Raw genomic sequence first — 18833 nt, forward strand, 5'->3', positions numbered from 1 at the left:
CCTACAATGAGCATAGCTAACACTGGAGATTATCCTATGAGCTTGTCAAATAATAAATATATTTATTAAATTAGCATATGACAATACAATCCATATGAACATTGTTTGTGCACATCAACTAAAAAGTAACATCATCTCAGGAAAGCTCTTTTCCATTCTCTCTCACACAGAAAAGGGGATGTCTTTCTCAATATGAGGATTGTGATTTGCAATTTTCATAAGTACTCACGCTGAACTTCTGTGCAAGAAAGCTTGCTGCCCAATTAATCAAGGCATCTTTTTATGCTATCAACTTTTAAAATATATCAGTTAATCAATTAATCAACTAAACACTGTAGTCCTGAAGTTTGAAGAGAGGGTTCAGGATCCACTGTCATCCTTGATTGTTCCTGCCACCTCGTCATTGATCACCTTTGTTTCACCTCTTTAGTCTGAATCTGTTCCAACATCCATCTTTGTTTCTCAGAAACCAGGGACTAGTCACACCAATGTGGAGAATGTCTGCAGCAGAAATAGGAAATCTGGGCTTATTTTCCTTAATATCCAGTATGCCTCACCCAAAGATTTCTTTTGTTTCCCCCACTTCAATGTTAAGTCACAGTTGCCATCTTTGATGCTCACTGTTACTGAAGTCAATCATTTTTCTGCTTCTCCTTCAGATAGCAGCCTTCACAGACAGTGTAAGAAACATCACATTTCACATGCTTTCCTATTCTTAGTTACTATTACAGAGGATTCTGAAAGTAGCCTGGTATTCAAGGTATTTTAAAATGGCCCATTAAAGAGAAAGGCGAGAGAGAGAGAGAGAGAGAGAGAGAGAGAGAGAGAGAGAGAAGGAACTGTCTGTAATTGTGTAAAAAGCTTGTTTTGTTTAATACCATCATAAACACAAGCAGTCACTGGCGATAAAGTTTAACCTTTCATTTCGATGAGGAGTTATTGAATGTTTGGGGTTTTCCAGTTGCGCAGCAAGTGACCAGCATAGCAGTAAGTCCACGATGGTGTAACAGATGCCTTGATAATTTAATTCATGTGCAGTTCATGAATATTCATGCATGTTACTTGAAAACCATTCAGCAAAGCAAACAGTTCCATAGCCTCGAGTCAAGGCGGGGGGAAGTGCTCATCATTGGCAAATGTTTTATCAGTTATTAACGTCCAGCAACAAGCGCCACATCCTCAGCGGAGAACATTATTTTGTAATTGCCTTTTTATTGCTTCGCATGCTAGGAGGCCATACCGGTCTATCGGAATTGGGATGCAGAGAACAACATTGCGCTGCTAAGCACGAAGCCAACGATTGATTGCAGGCACCACCTAGTGGGAAAGCACACAACCTACATCGTAGGCTCACCAGTTCAGAATTTTACAACAAAGGCTCACATTACAGGTGTATGAGGTTCTCAACAGATGTCAATGCCTTCTTCCCAGGGCTGAGTGGAAGAGTTGAATAGCAACAAGATCAGAAAATACGGTCTTTAATGAAAAGCACATTCCTTCTGGATGATCTGATTGTGAGAATGTTATCAGGAGCCTTCTTCATTCCTTCCAATGGTCTTTCTCCACGGCAATTACCATTTCTTTACTACAACTGCTTAAAATACAATATTTCTCTATGTATGACTTGAAAGGGACGTGGGTGGCACTGTGGGTTAAACCACAGAGCCTAGGACTTGCCGATCAGAAGGTCAGCGGTTCGAATCCCCGCGAAGGGGTGAGCTCCCGTTGCTCAGTCCCTGCTCCTGCCAACCTAGCAGTTCGAAAGCACATCAAAGTGCAAGTAGATAAATAGGTACCACTCTGGTGGGAAGGTAAATGGCATTTTCGTGCACTGCTCTGCTTCGCTAGAAGTGGCTTAGTCATGCTGGTCACATGACCGGGAAGCTGTACGCCGGCTCCCTCAGACAGTAAAGCGAGATGAGCGTCACAACCCCCGAGTCGGTCACAACTGGACCTAATGGTCAGGGGTCCCTTTACCTTTACCTTATGACTTGAAGAACAACTCCCCCCCTTTTTTTACTGTAGAGGAAGCTGCCTTATACCTTGTCAGACCATTGGTCCATGTAGCTCAGTGGTTCCCAACCTTTTTATTTTTTATTTTTTGCTATGCCCCACCTAAGCATCTCTAAAAACATGACCCCGATGACAAATAATTCTTATTATTCAAAAAGTGAGCTCCTATTCACATGGAGGAATCCCTAAAGGCCTTTCATTGTTAATAACTCATTCTCCAATTGTCCCCCTTAAAAATCAAATTGCCCCCCTGTGGGGCGTGTGCCCCATATTGGGAACCACGGATCCAGCTGAATGCTGCCTACGGCGTGACTGGGAGTGACCGACCAGCATTTCAAATTGGAGTTGTCTTTGGCCATACCACGAGATGGTGGGTTTTAGACAAGGGACTTCCTAGCTGCAGAAAATGTCCTACAGCCTTTCCTGATATACAGTTCATTATGATGAACAGGGTGTAACATGGTTTGCAAAGAACCCCATGAAGAATTCAGACCAAGGACCAATATTTGGACACTATGTAAAACACCACCCTCTGATCCTTAATCCACCTTCTCAGAAAAGTGTTTTGCACATGTGTAAAGGTAAAATGTAAAGAACCCCTGGACGGTTAAGTCCAGTCAAAGACGACTAAGGGGTTGCGGCGCTCTTCTCGCATTCAGGCCGAAGGAGCTGGTGTTTGTCCACAGACAGCTTTCCAGGTCATGTGGCCAACATGACTAAACTGCTTCTGGCACAATGGGACACTGTGACAGAAACCAGAGAGCACAGAAATGCCATTTAGCTTCCTGCTGCAGCGTTACCTATTTATCTACTTGCACTGGTGTGCTTTCAAACTGCTAGGTTGGCAGGAGCTGGGACAGAGCAACGGGAGCTCACCCCCTCTCAGGGATTCGAACTGCTGACCTTCTGATTGGCAAGCCCAAGAGGATCAGTGGTTTAGACCCCAGTGCCACCCATGTCCTGAATAAACAAGCACACAATCACTGATAGGTCCAGCCGCTATTGTGAGGCTCAAAGCAATGAAAATGATGCCTCCTCAGCTGTTGCCATTGGCTGTGGGTTTCTTGTGATGTCACAAAAGCACCTATTTATCTACTTGCTCTGGTGTGCCTTTGAACTGCTAGGTTGGCAGGAGCTGGGACAGAGCAAAGGGAGCTCACCCTATTGTGGGGATTCGAACCACTGACCTTCTGATTGGCAAGCCCAAGAGGCTCAGTGATTTGGACCACAGCACCACCCACATCCTCATAAAAGTGTTTTGCACATGGGTACAGATACGCAAGCACTATCTCATTGAAAAGGTGTCATGTATGCTTCTTATGTGACTTTTCCCTTTAAAGTGCATGGTGGGATTAAGGACATCACCCTTACTTCTGTGTATTTTAAAGGGGGAAACCACAACTGATAATGAATGGCTCTTCTTAAGCAACATGGCTGCGCATCTCTTTTAGGACTTGAGATGCATACAGCCCTGTGACTCACTGAGTTATTTGAAGTTCAACAGATCACTCTCCTTCCTAGGAAGAGAGAGAAATGGCAAAAACAGGATATTTATTGGGACAGTGTGACATTTGCAGCTGCTGCTCAAGTTGCAAAACAACGAAACATGAGATGGAGGGATAGAGAACTTCTGAAACAACAATGGGATATTAGCCCCGCCCACAGCATGATGGAGAACAGCAATGGCTGGGAAAAGATAGACATAATATTTTACAAGGACAGGAAGATACAACACGGACAGAATAATTGCCACACACAGGAAGAACAAGGATATAGTTTGAATGCTTCAACTGTAAGTTTATAAATCATTTAATGTGTCGATATGAATGGAAGTCATTAAATTTGCAGTTGTATAAGGGATTGTTATTTTGAGTGTAATTGAAATTAGTAAGATTTTGGAATGCAGAAATAAAGTAAATAATCAAACCATCAATTCTATCACATGGGGGGCACCTAAATTGTATAATTTGGCCTCTGAATGATTGGTGTAAGTAATTGTATTATAATTTGGCATTGTTATAATGAGGCTCTAACTGGATTATTGTAATTGAACACTAATAAAAATTATTAGAGCCATGTGACTCATATGAAAGGGACTTCATAGTTTAGGGGAATTTGTGCCCTTCCATTTGCTGCAGGAATCCCATATGCTGGTTGGGGCTGATGGAAGCTGGAGCCCAAACACCCACTTTCAGTGTGACAGCTGAAAGACTGCAGCAATGCAGGAAACCTTCTGGTACAGCATCTCAGATAAGTGGATATAGAAAAAAGGTAAAGGTAAAGGACCCCTGACAGCTAAGTCCAGTCACAGACAACTCTGGGGTTGTGGTGCTCATCTCGCTTTACTGGCCGAGGCAGCCGGCGTTTGTCTGCAGACAGTTTTACTTAGCATGACTAAGCCGCTTCTGGCGAAACCAGAGCAGCGCATGGAAACGGCGTTTACCTTCCTGCCGGAGTGGTACCTATTTATTTACTTGCACTGGTGTGCTTTGAATTGCTAGGTTGGCAGGAGCTGGGACCGAGCAACGGATTCAAACCGTCGCAGGGATTCAAACCGCCGACCTTCTATCAGCAAGCCCAAGAGGCTCTGTGGTTTAGACCACAGCGCCACCCGCGTTAGATATAGAATCATAGAATTTGTAGAGTTGCAAGGGATGACGAGGCTCATCCATCCCAACCCCCTGCAATGCAGGAATATTTTGCTCAATATGGGACTCAAACCCATGACCCTAACATTAAGAGTCTTATGTTCTACCGACTGAGCTGTCCCAGGAAATGGAGCCTCTGCTTAAACATGGGTAATGAAGGAGAGTCCGCCACTGATGGAGTGAGTTCCACACAGCCGCTATGTCCACAGTGAGCTAAAGCCGCTGTCAATGACGTTCATAGAAATAGTCAGCCTTGCACTAAGGAATGCAAGTGAAGAGCCTGTTGATTGTTCTGTGACATTACACTTTCTACAGCAATCTGCTGAACAACTGGCTATTCAAAGTCTGCCTCAAAGTGACAGATACTGAAGACCTCTTCAAGGACACAGGTATGTTTTCCGAAGGCATGTGATCTATTTTTTTAGATCATGTTGGGTCTGTCAAACAGCTGTTTGGGAGCAGAGAAGCAGCTGCTTTTTGAAAACAGTCATACTTTGGATTTCAAACAGCTTAGTTCCCGGAAGTTAATGTTCCGGTTTGTGAACTATTTTTGGAAGCCAAACATCCAACAGGGTTTCCGAGGCTTCTGGTTGGCTGCAGGAGTTTCCTGCAGCCAACCAGAAGCCACGATTTGGTTTTTGAACGTTTTGGAAGTCGAACGGCCTTCTGGAACAGATTCTGTTCGACTTCCAAGGTACAACTGCATATGCATCTTCCTTCTGCAAGAGGAGCCTGAATTACAGTTTTGTTAATATATCGTATCTCCTCCCTGTTCTCTCTAATCCAGGCTAAACATACCCACCTCTCTCAACCGTTCCTCTTTTGATATTACCCTATTTGTGACTTTTGAGGGGGAACTGTCCGACATTTAAAAGCAGAGCGAGAAGTGACTTGTGAGTCACACATCTCCTATTTGTTCTCTGAACGGCCCGGTGAATCAGCTACTTGGCTGCAATTTGGGCCACTGACCTTGCTACAGACTATTTTGAGAGCCTCCTTTTTTATTTGATTAGAAGAAGAAAAAAGCCGCAACGTGGTCACTGAATTTTCCCCACACAGGGCAACACAAAATGTTCTTTGTGCATCAGATTATTGTAGTTTGGTATTAGTCATATTTTCCAGCAGGTGGCTGCATAGACTCTCTGTTCTGTACTCCAAGTCATACATAATTACTCTTACTAATGGCAAATGTTAACACTGTGTGTGTGACTAATTTATTTATTTATTACATTTCTGTACTCCCAAGGAGGTGTGCACCTAGTTCTCTCTCCTTTCTCATTTTATGTTCTCAACAACCCTACCTGGAAGTAAGGAGAGTTAACAGAGCCCAGCCTTGGGAGAGCACCACGTTGGCTACTGCAATGAGCTTCCGATGAGGCTCCATGGGGAAGCAGGAGCATTTTTGTCTGAAATGGGCCTCCTTGGAGAAATCTGCCCAGACACTGAGGTCCAGCTCCGAGGGCCTTCTGGCGGTTCCCTCACTGCGAGAGGCCAAGTTACAGGGAACCAGGCAGAGGGCCTTCTCGGTAGTGGCGCCTGCCCTGTGGAACGCCCTCCCATCAGATGTCAAAGTGATAAACATCTACCTGACATTCAGAAGACATCTGAAGGGAAGTTCAGGGAAGTTTTTAATATGTGACATTTTAGTGTATCTTTCATCTTTGTTGGAAGCCGCCCAGAGTGGCTGGGGAAACCCAACCAGATGGGTGGGGTACAAATAATAAATAATAATAATAATTATTATTATTATTATTATTATTATTATTATTATTATAAATCAGTTCCAATATTCGGGATGAGAAGCCCGATTGAAGAGAGCAGTCAAGGTGTGTCTCTTCCCCCTAACATCTGTGCAGGGTGAAGTGTGTGAAAGAGGGGAGGGGAAAGAGAGGGAGAAGGAGAAAACACTCCCTAAGCCCCCATATATAGGGCAAAGAGGAGCTTATTTCTTCCAGGCTTTATTTCTCTCACAAAGGCTGTGACAAAACCAAACTCTCACAGATAATAAGGATGATCCCTTCTTCCCTACTGAACTCTGTCTGGGAGCTCCCAAGTAGTATTACTAGTAGTAGTAGTAGTAGTAATTATAATAATAATTATTTCTTATTTATACCCTGCCCATCTGACTGGGTTTCCCCAGCAACTCTGGGCAGCTCCCAACAGAATATTAAAAGCACGATGAAACATCAAACATTAAAAACTTCCCTAAACAGGGCTGCCTTCAGATGTCTTCTAAAAGTCAGATAGTTGTTGATTTCCTTGACATCCGATGGGAGGGTAGGTGCCACTACTGAGAAGGCCCTCTGCCTGGTTCCCTGTAACCTCACTTCTCGCTGTGAGGGAACCACCAGAAGACCCTCGGAGCTGGACCTCAGCGTCCGGGCAGAACGATGGGGCTGGAGATGCTCCTTCAGGTATACTGGGTTGAGGCCATTTAGGGCTTTAAAGGTCAGCACCAACACTTTGATTTGTGCTTGGAAATGTACTGGTACCCAAGGTCTTTCAGGACCAGTGTTATATGGTCTTGCCGGCCATTCCTAGTCACCAGTCCAGCTGCCACATTTTGGATTAATTGTAGTGTCCGGGTCACCTTCAAATGATGTACAGGTGATACATGACTCAAAATAAACTAGCTAAGATCTATAAAAATCTAGTGGCGCCAGCCCTGTGGAACGTCCTCCCATCAGATGTCAAGGAAATAAACAACTATCTGACTTTTAGAAGACATCTGAAGGCAATCCTGTTTAGGGTTTTTTTAATATTTGATGTTTTATTGTGTTTTTAATATTCTGTTGGGAGCCACCCAGAGTGGCTGGGGAAACCCAGCCAGATGGGTGGGGCAGAATTATTATTATTATTATTATTATTATTATTATTATTATTATTAGCCAAGATGGTAAGCTTTGGAATTGCCAGAGGGGAGAGGATTGGAATGGAATCTGAGGCTGCCTGTAGCTATTGGAACTGATGGTTGTCACAGGTACCTGAAAGCCCCAGATGCTGTGGACGCTTGTTCACAAGTCCAAGAAATAAGAAGAAGAAGAGGAGTTTGGATTTGATATCCCGCCTTTCACTCCCTTTAAGGAGTCTCAAAGCGGCTAACATTCTCCTTTCCCTTCCTCCCCCACAACAAACACCCTGTGAGGTGAGTGGGGCTGAGAGACTTCAAAGAAGTGTGACTGGCCCAAGGTCACCCAGCAGCTGCATGTGGAGGAGTGGAGACGCGAACCCGGTTCCCCAGGATTACGAGACTACCGCTCTTAACCACTACACCACACTGGCTCTTTTGTTCATGTGGTTACTCCATAAAAAAGATAATTGTGAACCACTGCAGTTCTTCAGAATATCACCTTCACTTGCTGTCTCTCACTCTTCCATGCAGGGTGTGTAAAATAAAATAAAATACTTAAAAGTCTCCCACTGGCAACTAGGGTTAATAGAGTTCTGTCCTCCATTAGGACAGTTTTTGGGAGGTTAATAATCCAAAGTCATGGCAACGCCTTTCTGTTACTACCCAATTCTGTTGCTACAGTTGAGCGGCAGACTGTTGTCATACTACATCTGTTTAATTCTGAGGGTAATTTGAAAGATAATTCAACAGTACTAAGTGCCTCAAGCCTTCTGAGAATTAAATCACTTTAAATGAACATAATTGTAAGATATTCTTATTCAACAGTGAAACGCATGTGGCAGCTGAAAAGTGGAGTGCAAAAATGAATGCATCAGACACAATTTTCAGTGTTTCACTTCAAACAGAAAATTCATTTCAGAAGTCATTAAAATTAAGAAAATATTAGCTGAGCATGTATTTCCAACTCAATCCCCATCATTGTATTAGAAGGATAATATTTCTGCAACAGAATGAAGCTTCTAGTTAGGTTTTTAAATTCCTTAATGAACTTACCATATGCATCTCCATCAAGATGCCTGTTCAAGAAAGTCCCTTCCTTTTTAAAACTATTGATGACTGATGTTTCCACACATCAGCAGCTACTTTTAAATTCTGGCTGTGAACTGGTGGTTTAACTTTATGCCCTAATCCTGTACCATTTTTAGGACTTTCTTCTCCTTCACTGTGGCGTTTGGAGGAATGAAACAGCCAAACAGTGAAATTGTCATGGATGGAGAGAGATCTGGCAACTTGGAGTGAACTCAGAGGAAAAAAGCTATCAAATCTCTGGTGCTTTACTAGGGAAAAGAAATGAAGAAGCATAAATGGAACAGTTTCTAAAAGATAAGGATGGAAAACCATGGCAAACACAACAGGAAATAGGAACTGAAGATAAAGAGCTGGGTGCAAATTAATGGCTATATAACAAGAACTATGGAATAATATCTCAATATATTTGAATAATATCTCAATATATGATCACAGCGGAGAGATTCCTATATGGACAAAGACAGAAATATTTATTATTGTTTAATATGGAGACATGGTTGTTGAAGTTACTGGAGGCAAAGGTGATACGTTCAATTAGAGAAAAAACATTGCTGGCCTGTATTAATTATAATAATTAGAGAACTCCTTTAGGACTTTTTGTGTGAAAAGGAAATTGAACAAATCTGTATTGGGAGCAATGAAGAAGTGAATTAAAATTGACAACACCTTGTTTTTTGACTCAAAATCCATCCTTAAAAATTCCTGTGCAAATAAATATATATAAAATGAAGAAGTTGTTTATGGATTCAGTAGCTAAATTAGGACATCAGACAGGAACAAGACGCAATTATCAGACGTGTACAAAATTGCTAGAGATGGAATTTTGACCAATGGGCTTGTTATACACAGATGCCACCAATGGCTGGGGATCTAAAATTCGTAAGATCGGCAATGTTCCTATGTGCATCCTATTTTTTTCTTCCAGATTTGGAATCTAACACATATATGGAAAGCATGTCTTCAGTCAAATTCTTCCTCCTGGTTAGATATGTGTCTGAGATTAGTTCAACAAAAAATAAGGTTGGCAGTCTATTGGCCTCCTGAAGGTTGGTGGCCAAAAATACTGCTGGAGTCAACGATGATGCAACGAGTAAGGAGTTCTCTGGTAAGAATTAGGTAACCTACTATGTTAGGCAAGAGTGGCTCCCATTAACCCAACAGTGTAGTTAAGAGTTCAGCAATAAGTACCGATGTCCTATAAGTCAGTGTTTCCCAACCTTGTGCCTCCAGATGTTTTTGGCCTACAACTCCCATCATCCCTAGCTAGCAAGACCAGTGGTCAGGGATGATGGGAGTTGTAGGCCAAAAACATCTGGAGGCACAAGGTTGGGAAACACTGCTATAAGTCAAAAATTCAGACATTAGTGACCAAAGAAGTGGGCACTAAAGCACCTTCAAAACATTTCAGAAAGCATCTCAGTGCGTATGGGATTTATTCACACTAGTGGCCAAAATTGTGGAAACCTTTTGGGGAAAGTGTATTTCCGAGGTTTGATGGCTCATAACACAATGACAAACCTAGACAGCATCTTAAAAAGCAAGAGACATCACCTTGCCAACAAAGGTCCGTATAGTTAAACAACAACAACACATAATTGGCTCTCTAAACATTCGTGCTCATTAGCTACATTCAAATGAAGAAAAGCTACTGCATATCAACCTAAGAAAGTTGTGCTTCCTTTTTCTGGTTATTTGGCTATAACTTTTGATAGAATACAGATAATTGGACACACTTTGTTGCATTACATTCTTCATGAAGTTATCTTTCCACTGATATGTAATTTTATGTTATTACTCCAAAAAAGGTGGTGTTATGAGTAATCAAACCTCAGAAATACACTTTCCCCAAAAGGTTTCCACAATTTTGGCCACTAGTGTATTTATTGCATTGTAAAGCTATTGAGATGCCCTCCGGTTGTGTCCTCTTAGTATACTCTATGGATGGAAGGCTCTTTGACCCAGTGGATTCTTCCATCAACAGAACAGGGATCTTCAATAATTCCCCTCCTTTCTTGTCATCCCTAACCCAGATCTGTTCCAGAGGTTTGAAGGATCCTTCGGAACAGCATGGAAGCTGGCCCAAGATCGCTGAAGATCGCCTTAGTCCTCATTCCTTTGGTTTCAAGATAATTTTCAGTCGACAGAGGGGCACCGCTTGGATGCAAAACATTCATTTAAAATGAACGAATGAATGAATTGGTCTCCCATATTGGACTCTGGGCATACAATTCTCTTTGTGCCGCCATGGCAATGCTCATGAATAAGAAAACGGGCGCATAGGAAGAGAAAGTTCTTAAATTGAGCTGCATTACAGTATCGAAGGTCATCAACACATTTAATAAACTAAATAAACTTCACTTTTATTTGTATGATTTATTGATATTCTCCAACTCGCATTTATATTAACAAGCAAGAGAGCTTCTCATTGTTTACCTACCAGTGCATAGCAAATTTCAAGAGATACAACTGGAAACCAGTTAAGCAGTTCCTGTTACTAAGACAGGCTGCAAATTGCAATGTGTGCTTCACGTAACCCAAATGTACTTCGCAAAGGCACAGTTTATTATGGTAAAACATGGCAGAATGGAAATGAGAATTTCCACATTTACAGTGTATTTTTTTCTTTTTTCTTTTTACAACATCTTACAAATTAATCAAATATTTATGTGCTGCTTTGTTAGATAGTCCATGTGATGGATTTACAGCCTAGAACTACAATGTATATGTAGCTACATTATAATACAATTCAGGGAATATTTATATTACAGAATGTATGAAATGTATGGCTATGAAATGTTTGGACCAGTATTTATCAACATATCAAAGCATACAAATCCCAATCCCAATAAAATATTACAAAGCATAATGTAAACGGTTAAGTTATATAGGCATTCTTTTCAAAGATCCAAATGCTGCAATAAAAAACCCATATAAAATGTAACAAAACATAAATTACATTTCAAAGTCTGTACATGATTCATCTCACAAAAAAGCATCAAACATGTATCCACACATTCTATACAATATTGCTTATTTTGGTCTTTAAAGATCTACAATCTCTAAAAAGGTTCTTTTTAAAAAGAAAAACAAAGGAGGGTATGTGTTTTTCTAGCACCTTTTTAACTAAATTCAAAATGAGTTTAAAATTCTTATTGATCAACACGATCAATAATATGTGCTAATGTATTTCTGAGCCCTTTATCAAGATTTGACTACAACAGGCAAAAGAGGTTGGCTTATTCAGTTAGTGCAAAGCCTACCAGGTCACTTACTCTAGTTAGAAAAATATATTTGCTGCTAAAACGTATGTTATACTTCCATTCCTTTATAATGGAAATAAATTCACTTCTTCAGCGGGGGGGGGGGGGAATGCAATGCTCAGTCACTAAGATATGCCAGTCATTCTCCTTTCTTACCTGAACTTCAGCTATATTTCAAATTTGGAAGAATATTCTTACCTGTCTCTTCTTACCTATATTTGAATAACCCCCTGCAAATCAATTCTATCAAAAAGACAAAGATTCTGTTTGTAGGATGTCCCTTATACCTTAAGCACTTTTCCACATGCAGAACAACCCTGTGTGTTATTGTTGACCAACTCTCTCTTTCTCTTTTTTTGGTTACTGATTTTACCAGAATTCTTAAAAAAAAAAAAAATTACAATCAGAGTTCAAGATATACATGATGTGCAATGCATTTCCACTTTCTGTTGCACAGCAACAGTATATTATAAAAGCAGCCTCCCTGCAAAAACTGCAATCAACCCTAGATTCAGAAACAGCAATTCCCAATCTTCATATTTGCATACATCTGCCGGAAAGAAAAATCCTTTAAACATGATATGTCATTATTGTTGCATCTCAGGTGGTTTGGGATTATAGTGTGTGTAAAAGTCATAAGGGGGAGGGGAACACATTGATTATGCAAGTCAAAAGGACAACAGTCTCCAGTGGACTGAAGACGTGCCCCATTTTGTCTTTGTAGTAAGGCAACACCTCTAGGCTTCTGTCTGGAATTCTGCCTCGTCCATCTGAAGAGTGTCATTATCACCCAATAATTCTGTCTCGGGCACTGAGCCCTCTTCCTCCTCCTCTTCCTGGACCAGACTCTGAGCAACATCTTCTACGGCGTGAGCATCATCTGCACCTTCAGTCAGCAGAGCAGCCCTGTCCGCCACCGAGGCATTGGAGGGAGCGGTTGTTACGTATCCCGTGCTTGTGGAACCACTGCCACTGTGATGGGAGCCTGGTTTTGGAATCATCTGAGGAGCCATCTGCTGAGGAGCCATGTGCATCGGGATCTGCACAGGATAAAAATTGGGCAAATAAGCTCCGTAGGCCGGCATCGGTTGGTAACCATTGACGGGAATGTAGAGTTGAGGTGGTGGAACCATCGGCCGTATCTGTCCTTTCATTGGGATGAACTGTGGCTGAGAGAAAGCTTGTGCTTTCTGTTTCGGTCCAACATACCTAGTGTTGCTTACATTGCTAACGGGGCTTGTGCTGAGGGAACTGGTTTGCGTGGTGTTGCTCGCCCCGGACGTTTGTGCCGAGCTGTTGTAATTCGACAAGTTCCCCCAGGTTCTCAGCCTGTTGTGGATGTCTTTGAATCTTGGCCTTCGGTTGGGAAATTCGTTCCAACATTCCAACATCAGCGAGTACATCCACGCAGGGCAGTCGTCGGGACACGGCAAAAACTGCCTGTTTCTTATCATCTCGATGACATCTTGGTTGGAATAGCCACAGTAAGGCTGCAAGCCGTAGCTGAAGATCTCCCACAATACCACTCCGTAGGACCAGATGTCAGAATCAATGGAAAACTTGCCATACATGATTGCCTCAGGGGACATCCACCGTATAGGCAGTGGAGCATTCCCCATGAGTTTGTAGTAGTCAGCAGAATAGACTTCCCTGAAAAGGCCCAAGTCGGATATTCTCACACTGAGTTTGTCAAACACCAACACATTTCTAGTGGCTAAATCTTTGTGGACGACGTGATGGTTTGACAGGTATTCCATCCCTGCCGCTATCTGAGTCACAATGTGGAAAAAATCTGCTGGCTCCAATGTGGACTTCACGGTCTTATCGTCATCAGTGCTGCCGACGTCAGAATGAGGGGATCTCATAACCAAAAACTCATGCAGGTCGCTATGGGAACAGTAGCTAAAAATCATACTGATGGGCTGCTCTTTTGTCACTATTCCCAGTAAGCAAACGATATTTGGGTGCTGTAACCTTGACCTCATCATTGCTTCATGTTTAAATTCTTCCCGGAGGGCTAAGTCGGCTTTATCCTTGAGGGTTTTGATGGCAACTGTCTGCGTCTGCTCGCCTGGCGTTGCACCAAACAGGTGACCCTTATAAACTTTCCCAAACTTCTCCTCGCCAAGCTCCTCCATGAACCTCACCGTGGAGAGACTGATCTCTTTCAGCTTAGTCTGAAAATAAAACATACCCAAAATCATTCTCTTAATGGTTTCATTCTAAATCAAAGGAAAATGTTTATTTTTGAATAAACATCCACAAACTGGTTTTGAATAAACATTCACAAGCTTTTTATTGATAACAAGCAGCTAAATAGTTTGAGGATCTATACAACTGTGTAACATGCAGAAAATAGCATTTTTAAAGAAATCAAAGACTGGAACTGAGGGAAGTCGGGGGTGGGGGTGGGTGGGTTCTGTGGAGGGAGGGAGGAAAAATGGGGGGGAATAAGGATGATATGCTTCTGGATAATATGTTATGTTTAATTTTGAATAAAAAAGTTATTTTTAAAAAATCAAAGGAAAATGTTGCAAATTATTAGGTGGTTCTCACAAGAAGAAAGCTATGGATCAAAGTGTGCATTCAGCTTACGTTTATACTCAGAGGGATCTCATTTGTTTTACAAACACACACAGGACAAAATATTTCATGTCTGAGTATTTCAATAGTCTTAAAGCAGCAAGTAAAAGAAACTGCCATGCGTTTATCAGGATCATCCCAGTGGCTTATGATTTTCCTCATGTTCTAGAAAGCGATGTTACTTTTTAATACAGTGGCCTTTTTGCTAACCCTAAAAGTCACAGGAACTGGCATCATTTCTCATAATTGAAGATTTTCAATATCCTCAATATCTCATAATTGAAGATTTTCAATTCAATGGGCATGTGAATGGCTTGTGGAAACAGGCTTGAGTCCAATGATGGTTGTGTGCTATCTGAAAATTACCGTGCACAGGGTGGGGAACTTGAATTTCACTAATCCCACTCCCAACTTCATCTAGCCCACTATGTCCCCAAGAAAGCTGCTCCTGGTTTTTGAGGGAGCCTCTGGAACAGTGGAGGATAAAAGCTGGGAAACCTGCAGCCCTCTAGATCAGGCTTCCCCAAACTCAGCCCTCCAGATGTTTTTGGCCTACAACTCCCATGATCCCTAGCTAGCAGGACCAGTGGTCAGGGATGATGGGAACTGTAGTCTCAAAACATCTGGAGGGCCGAGGTTGAGGAAGCCGGCTCTAAGGTAAAGGTAAAGGGACCCCTGACCATTAGGTCCAGTCGTGGCTAACTCTGGGGTTGTAGCACTCATCTCGCTTTATTGGCTGAGGGAGCCGGCATACAGCTTCCGGGTCATGTGGCCAGCATGACTAAGCTGCTTCTGGCGAACCAGAGCAGTGCACGGAAAGGCCATTTACCTTCCCGCCGGAGCGGTCCCTATTTATCCACTTGCACTTTGACGTGCTTTCAAACTGCTAGGTTGGCAGGAGCAGGGACCGAGCAACAGGAGCTCACCCGTCGCGGGGATTCGAACTGCCGACCTTCTGATCGGCAAGTCCTAGGCTCTGTGGTTTAAGCCACAGTGCCACCCACTTCCCTATGAAGCCTGCTTTAGATATTGTCAAACTACAACTCCCATCATCACTGAAAATTGGCCATGCTGGGACTGTTGTACCTCCTTAAGGACCCATCTCTGGTCTAAGATATGGCATTGAGAGCTGCAGATGGTAGGGGAGGATTGGCAAAAATTGAGTTTCTTGCCTTGTGCAAGGAGATGCTTTCCTGTCACTGTAAAGCTACTACTGGATAAAACCTGGTGTCTTTTTTCTTGTTTAAATGGTACCTGTTTGTGCTGATTAATAAGAGGCATTTCCATATCCTGGCTAGGAGATGCCATCAGCTGGCGACGCTGAGGAGTAGTAGCAGATGTCTTCTGCTTGTTCCTGCACATACACACCAAGAAGAAAAGGCAGGCAATAACCAGAGGAATTGCTATGCTGGGTACCAGGATGTAGAGGATCCCCATCTTGCTGTTGTCACGTGGACCTGTTTGAAAAATAATCACATTTTCAAGAGGAGTCTTAAACATTTACACGTAATGGAAGTAAGTGCATGCACACAACCAGCACCAAGAGACTAAACTTCAGCACATGCACCCGCACACGGAAACCCAATGGTAAACCCAATAATAATATTGCATTAATTGCCAACAGATTTCAAATTCCTAAGACTAAGGGGCGAATACGGTCCAAGAGAAGTTGGTATGCAAAATAAATACAAGCTCCATGGATCCAAGCAGCACTCACTGGTCATGCATAGATAACACTCTATAACTGAACTTTCTGAATACACAAATAACAATGCTTTACAGTCACACCTTGGAAGTCGAACAGAATCTGTTCCAGAAGCCTGTTCGACTTCCAAAATGTTTGGAAACCAAAGCGCAGCTTCTGATTGGCTGCAGCATATTCCTACAGCCAATTGGAAGCCACGGAAGCCCCGTTGGACAAAGAATGTTTGCAAACCGGAACACTCACTTCCGGGTTTGTGGCGTTCGGGAGCCAAAACGTTCGAGTACCAAGGAGTTCGGGATCCAAGGTACGACTGCATTTCTGTTTGAAAGGATGCAATCCTATGGCACTTACCTGGGAATAGGTCCAACTGAATACATTGGGGTTTCCTTCCAAGGAAACACACCAAGATTGTGCCACATTGTCAAGGTGTGGCACAACAGCCACTCATATGGGCCACTACTAATAAGGCACACCAACCTTGCTATAAGCCTGCAAACTTTTTTACTAGTATATTTGGGTTAGCCAACCTTTTCCCATTAGCCCACTGCATTTCTCTATTGGGCACGGAGAAGGGGGCTTTCTTCCCCGATGGCCTGCTTTGTCCCTTAGAGACAGCCCCCTCACTTGCCTATGGCCCAAGGTGAGTGCTTAAATAAAAAAGGTAAAAGGTAAAGGACCCCTGGACAGTTAAGTCCAGTCAAAGGCGACTATGGGGCCTACGCTCATCTCACTTTCAGGCCAAGGGAGCTGGTTTTGTCCACAGACAGCTTTCCGGGTCATGTGGCCAGCAGGACTAAACCGCTTCTGGTGCAACGGGACACTGTGACGGAAACCAGAATGCACAGAAACGCCGTTTACCTTCCCGCCACAGGGGTACCTATTTATCTACTTGCACTGGTGTGCTTTTGAGCTGCTAGGTTGGCAGGAGGACAATGGGAGCTCACTCCATTGCAGGGATTCGAACTGCAGACCTTCTGATCAGCAAGGTCTAGAGGCTCAGTGGTATAGGACTCTGATGCACATAGAATTCATGCTCTCAGGAGAGTTGCTTCATTCATTTGAGCAGGAAATGCAGCAGCTTCACATGCACATCAGCATATCCAGAGAGATATCACATTGGAATGAATAAGGCAGAATTCAGAGTATCCCCAGCAAATATTCATAGAAAAAATAAACAAATGTTTCAACTAGCAATTATATATTTCACAGTTAAATTTTATATGGCCTTTGCCCTCCTATGTAACTTTCCAGTTGGATCACTTACTGACTAATTTCTGACTAAATTATAATAAAGGTAATTCAAGGTCTGAAATAAGAAGTGCTCTTTAGGAAAAATCTATAAAACCAACAGGACCTTGACTAATATATCTGTTCAGCAGAGTCATGCAACAGAGTCTAGTTTTAATATTTATAGCCTACTTATATGTAAGAACCATAAAAGCAGTTCACAGGAAAATGCAACAGGACAAAAATGCAAAGTTAAAAACAAGAAATCAGTAACAATAAAATGGAAGCAATTAATATATTAATACAAGATTAATAAATCAGGGAGAACATGATCCCATTGGGGTTTTTGCTTTGTTTTAACTATTTATTTTGTGCTTTTATGCTGTATTTTTATCTTGTGAACTGCCCCAAGATCTTTGGATAAAGGGCGATATATAAATTTAATAAATAATAATAATTTCCCAGCTGGGGAAGTAGTACCACCCAGGAAGGCCTCTTTCATCCTTTTGCTGAGTGTGAAGCTCTGTCCTTTAGGACCATTTAGTGTGACACAAGAATGAATCACTGGCACATGCACAAAGCATTCATTTGCATGTGGAAATTTTAGGCTATGCTCCCAAACTCTCAGATACGAAATTTGGCACACTACAGAGAACATTTTCTGAAGAGAGTTTATAATGCAAACCATCAATCACAACCCAGTTCACACATTATGTTAAACCATAGTTTAATGCTACAAAAATGGGTCTTCTTTCTTCCATGCCCTCTCTCCTCCCTGTTACTTGCTGAAGAGAGGGGAGTGGGACAATCTGCTTCTTAGTTTTGACTGGCCATTGTTTCTTATTATATCTGCACTGCAACTCTGGTCAGTCATAAACCACAGTTTGAGCCTGGTTTTTCAATAAACCATTGTTTAAACTAAATACAAATTGCCCTTGTCAGATGTAACAACCAACTGCAATTAGTTTAAAAATGAATATGGGAGCTCTCAAACCATTCCTTGCAGCTGTGATTGAGGAGCGAGGAGGGCACAAGCCCAAGGAGCACTGAATTTGATTCCTGTAAAAAAGCTAAAGGTAAAGGACCCCTGGATGGTTAAGACCAGTCAAAGGTGACTATGGGGTTGTGGCGCTCATCTTGCTTTCAGGCTGAGGGAGCTGGTGTTTGTCCACAGACAGCTTTCCGGGTCATGTGGCCAGCAGGACTAATCCACTTCTGGCACAACGGAACACTGTGATGGAAACCACAGTGCACAGAAATGCCGTTTTCCATTTGTCGAACCTATTTACTGTATTTTTCGCTCTATAAGACACACTTTTTCCCTCCTAAAAAGTAAGGGGGAATGTGTGTGAATCTTATGGAGTGAATGCAGGCTGCGCAGCTATCCCAGAAGCCAAAATAGCAAGAGGGATCGCTGCACAGCGCTCCCTGTTGCTGTTCTAACTTCTGGCTTACCC

At 42.4% G+C, this 18833-nt stretch overlaps 1 protein-coding gene across 3 annotated transcripts in view; it reads right to left on the reverse strand.

Moving 5' to 3' along the window:
• Nucleotides 1–10959: 10959 nt before the first annotated feature.
• The window catches only part of ROR2 (receptor tyrosine kinase like orphan receptor 2), a 157985-nt gene continuing 150111 nt past the window's right edge, over nt 10960–18833 (reverse strand). For all 3 annotated transcript variants that reach the window (XM_083701948.1, XM_083701947.1, XM_083701949.1), the window contains 2 exons: nt 15699–15901; nt 10960–14038 (listed from right to left, as the gene is read on the reverse strand). In XM_083701948.1, coding sequence (XP_083558074.1) covers nt 12599–14038; nt 15699–15901 — 1643 coding nt within the window. In that variant the 3' untranslated portion in view covers nt 10960–12598. The remainder of the gene's footprint in view (nt 14039–15698; nt 15902–18833) is intronic.

The sequence above is a fragment of the Podarcis gaigeae genome (assembly GCF_964106915.1).
Source record: "Podarcis gaigeae genome assembly, chromosome: 11".
NCBI lineage: Eukaryota > Metazoa > Chordata > Lepidosauria > Squamata > Lacertidae > Podarcis > Podarcis gaigeae.